General features: G+C 38.8%; 1 protein-coding gene across 4 annotated transcripts in view; it reads left to right on the forward strand.

The window, feature by feature from the left end:
• Positions 1-19,004, forward strand: part of NAALADL2 (N-acetylated alpha-linked acidic dipeptidase like 2) — a 1,166,543-nt gene that overhangs the window by 742,265 nt on the left and 405,274 nt on the right. For all 4 annotated transcript variants that reach the window (XM_050965896.1, XM_050965898.1, XM_050965899.1 and 1 more), the window contains exon 12: positions 14,724-14,870. In XM_050965896.1, coding sequence (XP_050821853.1) covers positions 14,724-14,870 — 147 coding nt within the window. The remainder of the gene's footprint in view (positions 1-14,723; positions 14,871-19,004) is intronic.

Here is a 19,004-nt window from a genome sequence, read left to right on the forward strand (position 1 = left end):
CATTCTTAAATAAGGGAATCAGTATGATGTAATAGGATAACCAAAACTAAAAAGACTGTCTTAGTTCATAAGGCTAGATCACTTTTAAAAAATGCTTTGCTTTATATTTATCTTAGAGCAAAACTTAAAGGATGCAGTAAAGTACACAAAAGACAATTTGCAATATCATGGAATAAATATTTTGGTAATATGTTTGAAAATAGTTAATGCTAGACTGAGCCATTAAGTATTTCTTTTAAAGAAAAGTTATTATGTGAAACATACAGGACCCAGTGTGAAACAATAAAGGGTCCTGTGGCACCTTATAGACTAACAGACTTATTGGAGCATAAACTTTCATGGGTGAATGCCCACTTTGTCAGATGCATGTGTGTGAAGCAGGAGCACATTGGACAGGGAAGATATTTTTAACTTTAATTGTTCCTAGGAATATCAGTTATATTGGGTTGAACACACCAAGCAGGAGGAGTCTAGATCTCAGCATGGTAAGCCAATCCATTGGGAGGATGAAAGGGTAATAGATTGACTTTCTACTGGAGCTCTGCACATCAGTGTTTTTGAATCAGCTTTCTGATGAGACTTGGTAGGATGTCTTTGGTGAGCAGATTTACACTTGCTCTGACAGGTGTTCTTTTCGCCAGTAGTGGCAAAGAACTTTTCAACTAGAAGCCTGCAGTCCAGTGTCTCGTCTCTAGTGTAAAAAGAAGGAAAGTGGCAGACTGGTACTAATGGGTTTGGGAAAGAGAAATTAGACTGGATATATAATTTCTCGGTATCCACAGTACAGTATTTAATGGTTTGCCTAATGCTTCTTTTAACATTACCCATAGCAATGATGGAAATGGAATTTCAGTATTGTAAGACATAGGTTGACCAGTATTATATTGTCATTTGCTATTGTGTTTGGAATAGAATGAGGAGATAATTCAAGCAATTTGATTGTCTAATGTACAAGGCATAACTTCTGTCAATACATCTTGTGCATGCTAATTGAGGAGACTTGACTCATTTAAAATAATCCACATGCTTATTTTTATAGGTTTGTTTCTGTTTGTTTTTCATTTTCAGTCTAAAGCAGCAACAGGGCATATCCTGTAAATTAAAGGACAGCTGATGCCCAGCTAATATTATGTTTGTATCCTCTCTTGTCTGATTTGTACCTGTTCTCTGGATTGTAAACTCTCTGGGAGCAGATGTGAAAGCTGGCTGACCCCCCTTAATAGATTACAAGCGGCCAGTAGGTGAGGGGGCGGGGAAATCTGAGCACGTAATTTACACAGCAAGTTTTTGCCCAAAAGATTAACTGGGCTGTCAGGAGCCCGCAAAAATGCATGGGAGGCTGAGACACCAGAAATTTTTACAGCAGCTTTTTGCAATACAGGACACTTAAACGGCTTTTTGCCTATACTTATTACCGGAATGCTTTTATTTGTAAGGTTTTTTTTTTTTTGGCTTAGCAGTAACAGTGGAAAGGGCAGCCCCAGAGTTCAGAAGACAAGAATAAACGGTTTCTTCCAAAGTTAAACGGACCTGGGGGTCAGTGGAGGAACAAACATAAGTGGTAATATTATTGTGGTAATATTATGCATGTTCCTGTAGCACTCAACCTGATTGTGAGGGGCATCTGGGAAGTACTACAATAGAAATCGGTTGTAATCGTGGGGGAAACTCAGAAAGTCATATCTGCATTCCCAAAAGGAAGAAGCGGCAACAAATACAGGAGTCAGGGATTCTTCCTTCTATCTCCTTTTGTCCTTTCCTCTACCAGTTTGCTGAGAGGAGAGAGGAGAGGCTACAGCCTAGTGGTATGCATTATTTAATACCTATCTGGGCAATGATAAGTGCTGAATTATAACAGGACTAGCTCAGTGGAACCTGATTATAATGGAGTAAAATTCCATTGAAATGCATTGAAGTAAGTTCACTACATTTCTATGTCTATATACGATAGAATGAGAATGCCTCAAGCCCTTTACAATGATCTACAACCCACATCCATTTTTCCATGGAATATAAAATATCAGCCACTTCGAAAAGGAGGTCATACTTGTCAAATCCGAATTCTGGACCTACTTAACCAATGTATTTATATCAGCAACAAATGTTAGTACAACAGAAAACATTAGGCGATTCATGCATTTTTTAGCAGGTCCCCATTTATCAAAAGGTTTTGTACTAAAGCTCTGATTCATTTGCATTTAGCACAGCTGTGTTTTATAACAGTTCTGTATGTATACGACAGTTAGGACTGACCTTTATTTGTGTACTGCTAAGTACTTGGAAGAAAAGATCTGGCACTATTCAGTCAAGCAGAGTACTCTAAATGTTTTAGCCAATCAAAAAGTATATATATATAATGAATGTGTGCATTGCTTATAAACACCACTGGCTTCCTGCATCAGAGCAGTAAGCTATTTAAAACAAATAGATTCAAAATAGAAATTGTGCTAGTCCAATACATCCTACGATTTTTTTTTTATCCCTTATAATAAATTTTGAGCTCCTAGTTATGTCTTTGGAAATTCTCTGCTTTGGGGATTGGATTTTTACACACTGTGATCTTGAGTTTGTTTTCTGGCTTACTTCATGAATAACGGAAGAGCATTAAACATGCAAACTGAGCCTCAGGTCATGGCAAATAAGTCACTGGAGTTACTTTGCTTCTCGTACTGAAGATCCCAGGTTTGATCCATATTGATGATGAGGGGTAGGAGGTCTTTGATTTGTCTTGGCTGATGCGTAGGTGCCATCTAGAATAGGGGTTCTCAAACTGGGGGTCGAGACCCCTCAAGGGATCACAAAGTTATTACATGGGGGTTCACCAGCTGTCAGCCTCCACCCCAAACTCTGCTTTGCCTCCAGCATTTATAATGATGTTAAATATACAAAAAAGTGTTTTTTAATGTATAAGGGGGCGTTGCATTCAGAGGCTTGCTGTGTGCAAGGGGTCACTAGTTCAGAAGTCTGAGAACCCCTGATCTACAAGCTGGGAAGAGGTGACATTCTGAGAATATTGGGGTTACATAGTCACTTGCTCCATGATCTTAATGATTTTTGTTGCATTTTTCTGAATTCCCTCTGTGTATATCTTTTGGGTTCTCAGAACTGTTGATAGTATTCGAGGTGTAGTCTCACCTCATTTTGAGGCTCAGGGAAAAATCAGTTTTCCAGCCTTCAGGGAAGAAGAACATTATTTTGAGCGACTCCTGTCAAAGCCATGTTAATCAAGAGCCGACTCCTAATCTTCTAGCATACCAAATCTCCATTGAAGCCTATGGAAATGTAGTTGATGTAAAGAATGCAGACTGGAAATCAGAAATTCCATTTTTAGGTTAAAAAGAAAAGTTTAATCAACTTAGTTGCACTTTTTTATACTGATTTCGCTGTCTAGCATAAATTTAAGAATGGTCAAATCACTATTTAAAAAAAAATAGTCAAAGAGGAGACACACATAACCTTGATTTGTATGGTTTTCATAGAGCATTACATACTATATGATGTAAGAAATAAATATTACCTATGATCTAATTTCCTATTCTGAAGAGACAGGCAAATGTAGATCTGCCTAATTTGATCAGAATTTCCTTATTTTTAATCCAGAATATTTTCATACACTCAAATTATTTATTGAGTTTTAAAAAAGGAAAAATGTGACCATTAAAGCAGGCCATCTTCACAAAGTATGGAAAAGGGAAACAAAGAGAAATGAACCACATTTGAGATGTGAAGTTTGTGCTAGGCAGATATATTATAATAGGGATCTAAGGAAAATAAAAGCTAAAGGTAAATGTTTCTTCATTCTGTAAATGCAGGTTCCTAATGACCTTCCTCACTATTCCTGTGTGGGTAGTAAGTGTGATGGGCTGTGTATAGTGGGCGGTTATTCTATATGTCTTTCCCACTGATTAGGAGTTTTTTGCAAATTTGTCTTCATGGATAAGATATTCTTTATTGCAAAAATGATTATTCTTTTAAAATAGCCCTTGCATTTTGGGAAATTTCCTTTTATTTAATAAATATAAAACACCTTCCATGAACTTTACTGCTCTTTCAGAATGGTTAAAGCACTGATGTCCTCCTTTACCAGTAAGGGAATATGTCCACATCCGCCGCCCAGAAATGGAGCCGCAGCTGGGAGTGGAGCTGGGACCAGGGGCCGAGAATGGAGCAGAGCTAGGTGGCACTCCCTCTCTGTGGGGGCTGGTCTGGGCCCTCTCGCCAACCTCCCCACTCCTGCACATTCCTTCATTCCCTTTTAGGGAGGGCATGCCCCCACATTATGGGGACCACTGGCTTAAAGAATACTGATGGTTTGGAATCTGCTTCATAAGGAAGATAAACTGGGAAAAGCAGTGTGGTGCATGTAAAACATTCCTTCTGTATATTAGTGTTAAATATTTATGGATGAACTTATTCTTATAGTGTTAATTGGCCTCAAAGGTTCATGTTTTAAAGGGTGTTTTACATTCTGGTGCTTGTTAGTAAACTAAAACTTGAACTAGCAGTTAAACATTAAGATACTAGAACTACTGATCTTGTACATTGGTGTCACACATATACCGCTATTGGACCATGAAGGATAATGATATTTTAAAACATCAAACCTTCTCATTATTTAATTACAATATTGAGTAATTAAATAGATTATTTCTCTATTTCATGTTTTGTTTTGTTTTTTATTGTTTTTGCTGGCTCATAGAATTATTACTTCATCTTTGTTCCACTTGAACAAAAAAACAGGTTGGGGCTTAATTCTGAAGGTGTAGGATGAAATGAGAGGGCCTGGTCCTGCTAGCTTCTAGAAGCATAGTACTTACAGACGTTCTCTTGTGTACAACTAAGCACTGAGTAGAAAAAAAAAAGATGTATTCCTTCCAGATTTTTTTAATTGGATAACTCACATGAATAAGGATTGTTCATGTGAACAAAAATGTTTGGGATGCTGCCATAGGTATATAAAAGGTAAAGAAAGGGAATACGTAGATAGTATTAGACCCCAACCCATCAAATATTTGGGGTTTGAGCCTATGCTCTTTCAGTTCAATGGCAAAACGCCCATTGATTTGAGTGGTGCGGAATTGGGCCTTTATGCATATACTTAACTTTACTCACATGAACAATCCAAGTGATTTCATTGTGATTATTCAAGCACATAAAGATAAACATATGCCTAAATGCTGGTAGGACCAGGGTCTATATTAACAAAAGTATCGTGTGCATGGACAGTAATGGAAAATGAAGATATTTTAATATTCTATTTTTTCTCTATTAGTTGGCCAAATATGTTTTCTCCATAGAATTAAAAACTAGAGAAAGTTATTCTACCGTGTAATGAAAAGCTAAAGGAAAACATTTTTGCTTTGCAGTCATAGTTTTAGCAGAACTTGTAGACCTCAAACTTTAGTCTTTAGTCTGTGTAATTTTCATGCACATGAATAGTTCCATTGGCGTCACTAGAACTGCTCATATGCTTGAAATTAAGCATGTGCATAGGTGTTTCCTGGATTTTCTGTCGTGTGTGTGAAAGGAAACAAGAGTCTGAGAACATACCTCTGACAGGCAGTCTAGAGCAAGCCCACCCTGAACTCACACATAGCGATGGCTTTTGTCCCACAGGGCTGGGTCTGGCTTCGTGCTCGAGGCATTGTGACGTGGTGCACAGGGTCACAGCACTACTCAGGTTTGGGTCAACTGTCCTTTTGTCATGATGGCGGAGAGGCAGTTGGGCCACATTTGAATGAGTGGTGCTGCAGGTAGCCAGGTCATAGCACCTGGGGTGGGGAGCTGGTCCCATCCCTGAGAGGAGCTGCAGGAGCCACTGCTGCAGGGTGAGTTTTTTGTTTTGTCATTTTAATCTTTCTTTCTTTGTTTCATTTTGTGTTGTTTTGCATTTGCGAAAACATGGGGCTTTGTGCATCCAGCAAGTGTGAAGCTGAGTGCAGCTTACGTTGAACAAGTGGAACTTTATTTAACCTTTGAACTGCTCTGTCCATGTGGCAGAGTTGCTTCCAGTCTAATTCCCTGCATTCCCTGCTACCTCAATAACAAATTCTCCAGTGAACCTGGGTCCTCTGACTCCAGTTCCACTGATCATGATACAATTCCCTATTTTACAAACATTGTAATATAAGATATTAACAACAAATAATTGACACCTAGATCCCCAACCTATGTCCCTTTGGCCAGAAGTTGCTAGCACGTAGCCAACTTGCAGTCCCTTCTTTACCACAAGCTCAGTCAGTTACGTAGTCTGAGATAGTTTGGTTTCCTCAACAGGCGATCACACAGAGAGTGACCTATTTCTGTATCCTATTCACCTGTCTTCAAGTCTAGTAAAATGTGTTTCTCTGGAGTCTCCTCCCTATGTGGGATTGGCCTCTGGATGGATAATCTCAGTATCTTTGTAGTAGGGATGTAAATACCATTTTAAGAGTTAACCATTTAAATGATTAAAAATACTTTGTTTAAAAGGTCAACTAATCGAAGGCTGGCTGGCACAGCTGGGGCTGAACCGGCTGCCGCTGCTGAGGCTGATCTGGCAGGGGCTGGGGCTGGGGCTGCTCCAGCCAGGCAGTACTGCTCCACCTGCTCTGGCCAGGTGGCATAGCTGGGGCCGCTCCAGCTGGTGTGGGGCAGCTGGGGCCAGCCAGCCAGCTGGCCCAGGAATAACAGTTAAGGTGAGTTAACCAAGAAGACTGTTTACCGGTTGACCAATTAACATTTTATATCCTTACTCTGTAGGATCTCTATGGATGTTGTGTCTGCTGGCTCAGATCACTCATCCGTCTTGTGTAGTCACCTCATATCTGGGTGCCACTGCACACCTCACAACTCCTTTAGTCCACTCCTGGTGTCTCTCTGTAGTGGCAGGATCCTCAGAAGTCCCCAAAATTGCATGTAGCCACCAGTGTGTGTAAGACTGTAACATAGGGCTGTATCCCCTCCTCTTCAGATTGGTGGTCAGTAGTGAAAAATCTATATCACTCTACAGTTTGATTCTGTTTTGGGGAGCAATAGGGATGCTGTGCTGAGGCTTGAGGCAGTGGTGATCTTCAGAGTGCTGCAGACCTCTCTGTCTTGCTCTCCAATAAGGTAAAGTATCAGTTTTACTTTCCTGCTGTTGTCATCCCCCTGCATGACCAGGTTGGTATGCAGCTTGATCTGTTCCTTCTACCAGGTCCATCACTAGGCTAAGTTTGCATCTGCAAAATCCAGGGCTCGGGGGACATTGCAGAGAACATACAGCTCAAATGCTGCCACCACGTTTCATTCATAAAGCGTGAAGCTGAATGAAGTTTAAGTTGAACACAGGCCTTCTGACTCCAGATTGTGATACACTCTGCACACTCACATCCTAGCTTGCTACACACACTGTCTCCACGTAGACAAACCCTAATTGTGGGTGTGTCACATTCTTATATACATGTTGTTTTAAAGAATATTGTATTGAAATGCACTGTCATGACTACACATACATCTGCCCCATCATTTGAATACTAGTGCTCTTTGTTATATATAATAAGTTAATATTACTTCATTCTCCCCTTCCAGTTTGCTTCATCCACCTGTTGTTTCTTGTCTTATAACCTTGATGGAGATCTCTCTGGGACAGCAACTGTTTACTGTGCCTAGCAGAGTGCAGTCCAGCCATCCTCCATCGGTGCCACTATCTAACGCTAAAATAAAAATAATTAATAATAAGGAATCTTTTACTTGCTTTTATTTATTCCATATTGCTAGAGTGTCACAATGCTCTCACTTTTTCAGAAAGATCACCAGCAGTTGATTCAGAAATGCCAATATTCTTTTCCACTGCATTTCACAATTCATTCATGGTGAGAAATAGTTCTTTGATTCAGTACTTGCAGACTGATGAACGGAATGAAATGGATGTAGTTTGAAGTGCACATGTATTTGTGTTGTGATATCCTCTTTTGTCTTGAAGCTTTTCATTTTAAGAATCCTGTTGATCAGAATTAAAAAGTGGCTGTTTCTAAGGGGAAAATACATTAATCGAAACCAAATTAAGACTACTTTAATTCTGAATAGAAGCATCCATGTAGGGGGTTATTGAGGTTTAACTTATCCAGTTTAAATTCATACCTGTAGTTAATTCAGATTAACTTTCCTGAGTGTCCCCATGTAGACAAGCCCAAGTTTATTGTGTTGTTGCGAAAAGCATGAAGTATTATGTGATAGTCAGTGAGCATTCACTCTGAAACAGTCACAAAATGTCAGACTTTATTAGACTGTCATAGTAAAAAGTCTTCCCTTATGTTGTTCTATATACGGCAATGATGAATTGTTTTTTAAGGAACAAGTGTTTCAGAGAGACGAAATTGTACAATCGGTTTTCAACAATCAAAGGGTCACTTTATGTTGAATGAAGTCTGATGACCCACAAAATTATTAAGCAGATAAGGCAAAATCTTGAGGTGCAGGGCACCTGCAACTTTCAGTGGGCCAGACTTTCCTGAGTCTTTAATTCACTCCCTCTTTTTTTTTTTAACTCAGATCATATTTACCATATCTGTGTAAGGACTGAGTAAGGAACTCTGGATTTGGTCCATTGACCTAAATGAGAGTCAGAAGTTCATAAGGGGCTTGAAACACCTATTCCACTGGGTGTCCTGCAGCTGACAAGCTTTGCCCCCAGAGTGGGGGAGCCGGCCAGGAAGAGGGCATAGCAGGTGAGCTAAGGGTTGCAGTGATGCAGCCAAGGGATGTACAGATGCAGCCCATCTGCTGGGCACCACCTGCTGCTTCTGTGGAACCTGGATTACACTTTTAAAGCAGCTCTCCCTTGTGGGATGACTAAAAAGATCTTTGTTTACACTGCTGATGCTAAACGAGTAGGTTTTGGAACACAGATGAGAGATGTCACAATGATGGATATTATATAGCTTGATCTGGACAGTCATGCTGACCATAAAACCTGTTCACTTCTCATGTATCAGATTGAAAGTTTCTGAAGGTCTGCATCTTATTCATCTTGTGAAACATTGTCTTTCTTTTTAATTTTCCCTTGGCATCTTGTGTCCTGTCAAACGTGATTGGTCCATTACTGCCTCACAAGAGTCTAAATCAGTCTGTAGCAGTTCCTGAGAGGTCTTCTAGGAGACACTAAGCCATTGTAGGGCCTGATCCAGTTGACTCCCATTGACTTCAGTGGCCTTTGGATCAGAGCTTCAGTTACTTATTTTGAGTTAGCTCTGATTATAGAAAAAATACTGTAAAAATATCTAAAACTGTAATGAATGACCAACCTCAGAATCTAGAGTGACCCTGCTGATATGCATAGGAGAAAAAGTAGATTATTGGCACAGTTCTTCCATTTGAGATAGCATGGCTTCCATTGCATTCTAATCACATTAACAGAGTAAATCTGAAACCAATTAGGTCATTTGCAGAAGATAAAAAGGGAAACACAACCCATAATATCTAATGTAGATGAAATGCCCAGAAATCCAATAACAGACTAGCACAGGGTCTGCTACTCGCTGCTCAGCAGTGCCTCCTTGTGGTTCATCTGGGGAATCAGCTCGTCACTGTCAGCATCCTTTCCAGTGGTCGCTCAGCCTGTTACCTCAGTCACTCACTCTGTGGCTTCTCTCTCACTAGTCTGGAGCTTCAGTGCTTCTCCTTTATGGCTTAGCCCTCTGGCCAAGTCACCATTATCCTCACCTTCTGAGGTATTCTCAGAGTCTCCTTCCTCAAAGTCTCAGGCAGTCTCCATCTCTACCATGATGATTTCACTACTCCCATAGTGGCTGATAGGGGAACACAAGCATGCCCTGTACACCGGGTTTCAATCCAGGGATGCTCAAACCAGCAGTTCAGGTTCATTCCTCTCACACCCTTCCTGCTCCATCCCTGGACTGCTCCTACCCTGCCTTTCTCAGGCTCCACCTTTCCCTCTTGTGACCACAGGCTCCCCTCCCTGCAGTCCCCTTGTCCCCAATCTACTGTCAGCTTCTCTCATTATAAACCATGTCCAGCCCCTGTCCTTCCCCAGCTGGACTTCATCAGTAATTAGGCCTTAGCACTCCCTGGCTTTTCATCAGGTGCAGCCTATAGTTTAATTGGCCTCTCTTGCCACCTTAACCCAAACCGTTCTGGTGTGGGATGAATGCCCCATTACACACAGGTTTTTCTTCAGACTGTACCCTTTAAAAGTTAATTTGCACCATATAGCAAATAGATTTCATATGATGTGCCTGGTAAAATCTGGCAGTAATACAACTTGAGGGAGCTGAACAGCAAAAACTAGCAGAAAGCATGGTTTGAAAAGCAAGGTAAATGCACTGGCAAATTAATTAGTGCTAACAATCCAAGCTGTCTCCTCCTGCAGTTGGAAATTAATGGATTTTTTTTAATGTGGTATCCTTCAATGGCAAAGCACATACTGAAACTACTAGTACCAAGATGTTAACCAACATATTGTGTCTAAGTATTGCAAAATCTCAGATCAGTGGAAAATATCAGTGTGTATGTTGTAATACTTAGGCACAATACCCTCTCATTTTTGGTACCTGGTGTCCTATAACACAATCTTTCTTTTCAGAGATATTGAGCATCCATAGGTTCTATTACAGATGCTTGGATCTTTGAAAATCAGAGTCTGAGTGAGGAAAAATAGTTTTAAATTTAGCATGTAAAATGTAATGCATGACAATTAGAACTCTCTGAAATATTATCAGTTAAATTAATAAAGCTCTGCATTTGACGTTTTCACATTTCATTGTTTTCCCAAAAATGCTCTGACTTGGCAAAATGTTGGACATTTTCGTGAAATACTGTAGATATTCAATAGCTCCAACTCTGAGTTTTCACTAGCAGTAAGATCCATTTTTACTTGAAGATACAAGTAAATCTGCAAATGTTAATGGTTTATTGCAGGTATTGGCAACTTTTGGCACATGGCCCATCAAGGAAAGCCACTGGTGGGCCGGGACGGTTTGTTTACTTGCAGCATCCGCAGGTTCGGCCAATCATGACTCCCACTGGCCACGGTTCACCGTTCCAGGCCAATGTGGGCTGCGGGAAGCAGCATGGGCTGGGCCACCTCTTCCCGTAGCCCCCATTGGCCTGGGACAGTGAACCGCAGCCAGTGGGAGCTGCGATTGGCCGAACCTGTGGATGCTGCAAGTAAACAAACTGTCCCAGCTCGCCAGCAGCTTTCCCTGATGGGCTACGTGCCAAAGGTTGCCAATCCATGGTTTATTGTGAACATCCCATTTTGTGATATACGTTTCCAGACCTTATTTACCAATTTGCATAGTCCTGATAGTAGTCAGATTACTCTAATACAACGTACAGAGGGATGGGGTCTGTAACATTGTCATGTAGGAAACAAAAAGGTACTCAACATTGAAACCATGTACTAGCACTGTACACTAGATGTGTGTTTCTCTGCTGTGGGGGCAGGGAGAAACGGAGTTACTGAAGGCCACTAATTAAATATGCTTCTAGACTGATATTTCTTAGGAGACCCCTGAAAATATCTAACTCATAGTCAGAGATATATAAAAAAAGTTATTTTGGACTTAACTCATCCATTTTAACCTATAGTGTACACATTTTCACTGCATGATTTGTCTTTGACTAAGCAGTTGTGTTTGCTGCATCGTTTCCACAAACAGAAACTCTTAAATGGTGTGTATGTGTGTGTTTAATATTATGTACGTGTATTTGTATGTGGACACATAAGTCATATTGCATTTTTTATGTGGATCATATACGTTAAAGTATGAAAGTCAGGTATTGTTAGTTATTTTTAAATATCTCTTTATTAAACTGAGTATATAAGGAGCATCAGACAAGTTTCTGCAGCTTCTAATGTGCCTTCAGTTTTATCAAATAAAGCCATTGACTTCTTGGCATGAGTGAGAGTTTCAGAATCAGGCCCGTATGGAAGGCCAATGATATATACTGTCTAGTATACCACTCTCTCTAGACATGGATTCCAACATTTCTGAAAAGTGAAGGTTGCCTTTTCTTTCCTTTTGATCACATAAGACACCTAAACACATTAATCTATACACAGCCTTTCCGAGTACATGGCGTACAGGATCTGGCTGGTTTCATAACAGTACTGAGTGGATGGATTTTTCACTTTAAAGTCACACATTGTGAAATTGTTAAATATCTGCCTAATGTCTTTGAAAACTACTATTTAAAGAATGGATGGGAGGTTAAGTGAGATACCAGGAATGAAAGGACTCCACCAACTTAAACTTCTGTCTGAAATGTTTTAACAATTATGATTACAAGGAGCACATACGATTAATTTTTAATTTTCATATCTGTTTTTGTTTATATTCTCTCTATACTTTAAAGAGCAAGAATTTTGGCCGGTTTAAACTGTTCTAGCTCCATTTATGTCAATGGAGCTACTCTAATCTACATTAGCTGAGAAGCTGGCCCTTTGTTTAGAGACAGATCCATTTTTTCTTCTGGCTAGATAGTCAGCCAGGTTCCCTTGATGCTTGGATGGGTCTTCACATAGCAGTAGGAGAGAAACAAATAATCAAGAATTTAATGAAAATGAGAGTGCGAAACTACAAAATAATTGGCAGTTGGAGTCAGAGTCGGAATATCATCTCAAAGTACTTTAAATAAATTTTGGGCCAGATTCCAATGCTCTTATTCATGTTGAATTATGCATTCCTCCAGCCCAATCTGACTGAAAGAGATGACACTACTTGTGGTGTCATACATGCTCTATTCTGTATGAGGAAGAAAGAGGGACTTGGCTCTTTATTTGTAATTGACTAGTCTCATGTATTTGTTTTTTTAAATGTTAAAGGATGAACAAACCGCTTGTGAAACAGACTATTAAATTACAAAGAGGGCACTAAGGAGTTGTAATATACTATACAGACTGTCGTCCAAGTAGTGTGGACTACTTTAACCTTTTACTATTCTTAAAAAAAGCTAGGCAGTTTATTTTTTATAATAGATGTTGAAAGCCTTTTTGCCTATTTGTAATTACCTAATGCATTTGAAAGCTACATTAGTACATGATGCTAGTACTCAGTCTTGAGTTTATTTTCTAGCTTTCAGCTTTCATTTACTGCACTTTTCTTGCTAAGATTTTGCCATTAAGAACTCCTGTGGAACGAGGATTATGAAGATATTATTGCACAGAATTTTTTAAATCAGTAGCACAGAAAATATGTACTATGTAGTTTCAATCTTTTCATTGCATTTCACTCCTTAACCCCTTGTCCGTGAGCCACTGTAGCACAGTCCTTTAAATTGTCCACATTTCATGGAACACAGGCATTTCAAGTGAGATGACCAGATATCTGCTGCAGTGCTCTGATGTTAGGGAGCTGTGACACTGAGCCAGAAAGAGTTAAGCCATTTGCAGGCTAAATGATCTAAATTCTACCTTTAAAGACATATTAGGAAAGTATGTAAATGGTAATTAAGGCAATTTCTTATAAATAGCTCACATAGCCATGTTAGATAGACTACATCTTTGAAATGTAGACTTGTATTGTTAGAGAATTGGAAAAAGATAGTGATTGTAGTAGTCTATGTTTACCTATATCTTTTTAGAGGTTAATGATGTAACCAGACGGTTCTGGTCTGTCACTGTGTTCTATTGATTCAAAGATCAAAATGGAATATTAACATTTAGATGAACTGTGAATGTGGTAATATCATTGTCTTCATTTCTCTTTGAAATATGTAATAAACTATATGTAAACAGGGGATGATAGGTAGTTGCCCTATGCTAATCCATGTAGCTAATTATCAGTGATGCTTAGGAAATAGGTCTACTTCAAAGCCACAATGCTTCACCTGTTATTCACCTTCTGTCAAGAGGATTCCATAAAAAGAATTCTTCGGCCCTGATCCTGTATCTCAGATCTGCTAATGCTTCATGAGGGGAAGTTTGAGTCACAAGACTGAGGTCCCCAGCTCCAGACTGGGTCACCCTGATATTGAACAGTGGACTATAACCTGTGGAACTAATTCTGAAAGAATTCTTTGCAACTCTAAAGCTCACCATCTCTACTATGAAACTGACCTAAGGATTTTATTCATGTCTGTATGCATAATGATCTTTCAACCTGTACTCTTTCTCTTTTTTCTTTTTTAATAAATTTTAGTTTAGTTAATAAGAATTAGTTGTAAGGTTATATTTGGGTAAGATCTGAAATATTCATTAACCTGCCCCATTCTTTGCAGTTTGCAATCTCTATGTGACCTCCTACATAGGATCCTGGTCACAGGAACATTGTGCTAATCAAATAAAAACTTTATCCCATCATGGTCATTAAAGATCCCATGGCACTCTTTGTAAGAATACGATGCTAACCTCACAAATCATGGCCAATTTGAGTAATTGCATCTGCCTACCTAAATTCCCCCACCACTCTTTCATTTGAATATGATATTCACCTTCACTTCCTACTCTGAAGTAATCAGTCATGGTGCTGTGCATGCTTAAACATTCCATCACAGAGATTGCTGCCTTCAAATGGTGGATTAAGTTATTCCTGTCTATATATGTAGCCAGGTCCTAAGCTGGTGTGAATTGATGCATGCTGATTTCCACCAGCAGAAGATCTGGCCTGTGTTTTTTAAATTGTGTTGGGGTCCTTCAGGCTGAAATGCTGCATAAATATCAGATATCATTGTGAGTCATTATAGGTCAGTTGCAAATAATTAAATAACTAGAACTCTTGATTTGTTTTTGTTTTTTTCAGAAACAGAGCCTCACCTGTCTGGGGAAAATGAAGTGCCCAGGATCCAATGTGAGTTCTGTACAGATGCAGGGTGATTCTGATTATTTCATCAATCATCTTGGGATTCCCACTGTTCAGTTTTCTTACGAAGACATCAAAACATTGAAGGTAATTGTGAATAGAAACAGACAACACAATAAAAAAATGCAGAATCTGGTTTTACTCAGTGTGATATTCCATGCCGTAGGTTGCATTTTAATGGATTATTATAGATGTTTGGAAGTTTCTATAGTACTTAGAAACATCAGTTCTTTGCAGTGGTATACCGTTCTATTTAAAAAGATTTATACTGTCTTTTGCATTTTGATAGAGCAGATCACAACAATCAAATTGCAATAGTAAGATTAATATCAAAATATAATTGTAATCTTCAGCATTCACAGTAACCCCATGATATGTGAAGTGGTTTTTCTTATTACTTGCTTTTGAAGGACATGTTTAAGGCTCCATGTCATCTAAGAAATTACACGGTATGGATTAGCCAACTCAACTTGACAGACTGCCTGCTACTAGAAAAAATGAATATCTGTGTGTTTCTGTTGTTCTGTCTGGCAAGGAAAGAAAAACCTCAAAATGCATTTTATTCTGTCTCCAAACTATGGGCAAAATTGTACTCTACAATCTTGTACAAAATTGTACTCTACAATCTTGTACAAAATTGTACTCTACAAGCGGCTGCTAACTTCCATCTACTGGGTTAGATTTCCCAGTCCACTAAGATGACTTTCCATGGCATAAACCCCTGCTTCTCCCCCTAGCCTGAGTATATCTGGAGTGTATCCTGACAGTGTTTTGTGGTGGAGTTTTAGTGGGACAGGGATCACTGTGGTGGAGGGGAGCACCACTAATCCTGATTCTACCTTGCTCTGGCACAGGTCTAATTTGTCCCAAGTTTAGGTGGCTGAGGATTATAAAGACACAACTGGTTCTCTGTACTACTCACGCTGCACTGCACTGAAGCAGTGAAGAATCTGCCCCACTGTTCTCAATGCATTGGCCTCTGCTGGCCCTATGCATGGGGGTGAATTTGACTCTGTATGTGCAATATTAATTGCAGAGTTAAACTGTGTTGCCATTTCCATAGCATAGAGGAGAATTGGTAACTCCAGCATTCTGGGCATGTAGAGTGAAACCACCAGGCACTGAAATATTCTGCTCTCCTTAGATGAACAGAAGTCCCACTATTATCCTTCTAGATGTCTTCTCTCCCTATGCACATAAGATATTAGTCTTCATTCCTTCCAGAGTCATTGCAAAATGGCAGCATACTTTAGCAGTGCATTTTTTGTCAACAAAAGGGGAAGTTTAGAGGTTGATAGAATTAATTAAAAATATTTTGTGCCAACAAAACCTTCTTGTTGTTTTCTTTCAAGAATCAAACATTTTTCAGGCTGCTTCTATTATTATTATTTACTTTAAAGATAAATCAAGACAATTCTCATTTGAAGTAATATAGTGCAATCAGCAAACGTTCCTATCTAGGTAACTCCTTGTGGGGAAATTTGGATCAATTTTTCTGTCCTTTTCTATGAAAGAGAGACTGGGATGTAACAAAACAAGCATTTGGTTTACTGAACATCTGTCACAATATCAACAGAGAGATTTCCCTGAAGTCAAAAATGACTGACTTTAACTTTATTTTTGGAGACAACTTCAAAATGGGAGTATTATCAGCAAGTGTGATTATAAACAATGCATACTGACTATTTCCTTTATGGTGAATGAAGTAAATACGGTACACAATGGTTGTGGAGAAGTAAATTCTATTGAGTCTTTTTCATTTCTGTATTTTCACCTGGGTTCAAAAGGGAAAGAAAATAAAGACCAACATTTAAAAAATATTCTGTGATTAGTTAGAATGTCATTTTATTATTTCTCACACCATGTGAAGGTCAGGACTGTGTCTTATTTACTGTTCTTTATAGCACCATGCACATGGTTGTACTCATCAAATAAAATGAGATTTATTATTAACTGATTATTTTTCTTTAATATGGGGTGAAAGTCACCCAGGGTGTAGGAAGACCTGCACAGGGCCCTATGCACCACTTGATTACAACTTAAGATATGGAATTTCACTCCTGATGTGTAACTTGTATGTTAAGCTTTAGAAAGACAGAGTTTCTGTGTGGTCAGATAAGAACATTGTTTCCCTGTTCAAATGTTGTTGTTTCTGTATAATTGATTTGGAAAGGCATTCAGGGTAACATGAAGCTCTTCTGAGCAGAGTCTGGGTATTCCGTGTATGGATTCTTTGTGGCTAACAAGAAGATCTAGCATTTTATTTGATGCTAACAAAAAATTGTGGAAGATCCATGAAAATTTGGGATCACAGAGACTGTCATACTGGATCAGACTGAGTGTCTAGTCCAGTGTCCTGTCTCCACAACAGTGGCCAAACCCAGACACTTCTGATGAATGTGTAGGAAGAAGGCAGATGTGAAGTAATCTGGCCTCCACATTTATGTCTCCTTCTAATCTCAAACAACTAGAGATAGTCTTACGCCTTTAAACATAAACTTAATGGCTGGGAATGGGCCACATCCATCCTGATTGAATTGGCCTCGTTAGCACTGACCCCCCCACTTGGTAAGGCAACTCCCATCTTTTCATATGCTTTATATTTATACCTGCCTACTGGATTTTTCACTCCATGCAGCTAATGAAGTGGGTTATAGCCGACGAAAGCTCATGCCTACATAAATGTGTTAGTCTCTAAGGTGCCACAATGACTCCTCGTTGTTTTTGCTGATATGGACTAACATGGCTGCTACTCTGAAGCCTTTAAACATAAAGTTTAACATCTCTTCCACAAATGTGTTTGTTATAATTAATTATGGTAACTCTGCATATTCTTGTTATCCATATAAATGTCCATCCCCTTTTTAATCTTGCTAAATTCTTGGCCTCAGCAACTTCATGTGGCAGTGAATTCCACAGTTTAATCACAGGTTGTGTGAAAATTATATTTCCTTTCATCACTTTGAATTTCTCATCTTTTATTTTCATTGAATGTCCCCTTGTTCTTTTGTCCCTTTGTTCTTTGGTTGGGAAACAGGAAGAATAGAAGTTTGTGAGCTATTTTCTCTAGATCATTCATTATATTACATACTTTTATCATGTCTCCTTTCAAGTAATAGTCTTCATTTTCAAAAGTGAATTTTTGATTGTCTAACTTGAGACATCTTATAGGGTCCTGATATTAAGGAATTCTGAGCACTCGCCTTCTGAAAATATATATTAAAGTGTCTCAAATTAGACATCCAATCCCTCTAAACACCTTTGAAAATTGGTGCCAATGTTTATGAAAATCTACCATGTGGATAGAAGAGGACATAAAAATGGTATCTGTTTCCTTATTTCTAACCATGTAAGCATTTTAACATCAAATTTCCCTCATTGTCATGTTAAGCACTTTCTGTGCCTACACTTGTTCCCATAGCAGTTTAGATACAAAAATTAAACTGAGTAATAGGGCTGGATCTCTTTTCATCCTTAGCTTTGCTTAGCATCTGCACTGCTAATTTGCTAATGATTCAATTTCACAAATGCAGAGTAACCTATGGATGTGCCAAATGTTAGAGTGATCCTCCTTAGAAGATATTATGGTGTTAATTGAAATGTCTGTAGTCACAAGCTTTGGTTTAATAAGAAGGTTTTCAATTTGTAAACATTGTTGCACCTATTAGGAGAATCATTCTGTTTCAGATTAAGTACAATGCAGAGGTTGGTTTAAAGGAAATGAAAAAACAGATGCTCTCAGATTAAGAGGCAACATTTATGACAGGCTTGTGGTCCAATACACACTTAACAGCTGTTGCATGTAGTTTCTGTTCCAGATCTGGGTATTCACTATATATAAGGCATGTGAAAGAATCTGCAAACTCCATTGTATCAAAACCGTAGCAACATTTATGGTATTAACACTGAAGTTCCCATAAATATTGCTTATTTTACTTCTATAGAAAGTTTCATTTTCCATCTTCAGGTTATTTTTACAGCTATTAATTATCATTTTGTTTTGAAAATAATGGAGCAATATAGCTAAACTTGTAGAAGAAAATATTTGTGCATTCGATTAAATGTCACACAATGAATTTGACCTTTTAAGGCACCGCACTCTGTTGAAAATCCAGTTACTTTATCTCTCATATTGTAAATTAATACCTGAAAGTAAATTATGTGATAGATATTATCTCCAGTCTTGAAGTTGATGTACCGCACCTTTCAGACCTTAATGTG

The sequence above is a fragment of the Gopherus flavomarginatus genome, chromosome 8, assembly GCF_025201925.1.
Source record: "Gopherus flavomarginatus isolate rGopFla2 chromosome 8, rGopFla2.mat.asm, whole genome shotgun sequence".
Taxonomy (NCBI): Eukaryota; Metazoa; Chordata; order Testudines; family Testudinidae; genus Gopherus; species Gopherus flavomarginatus.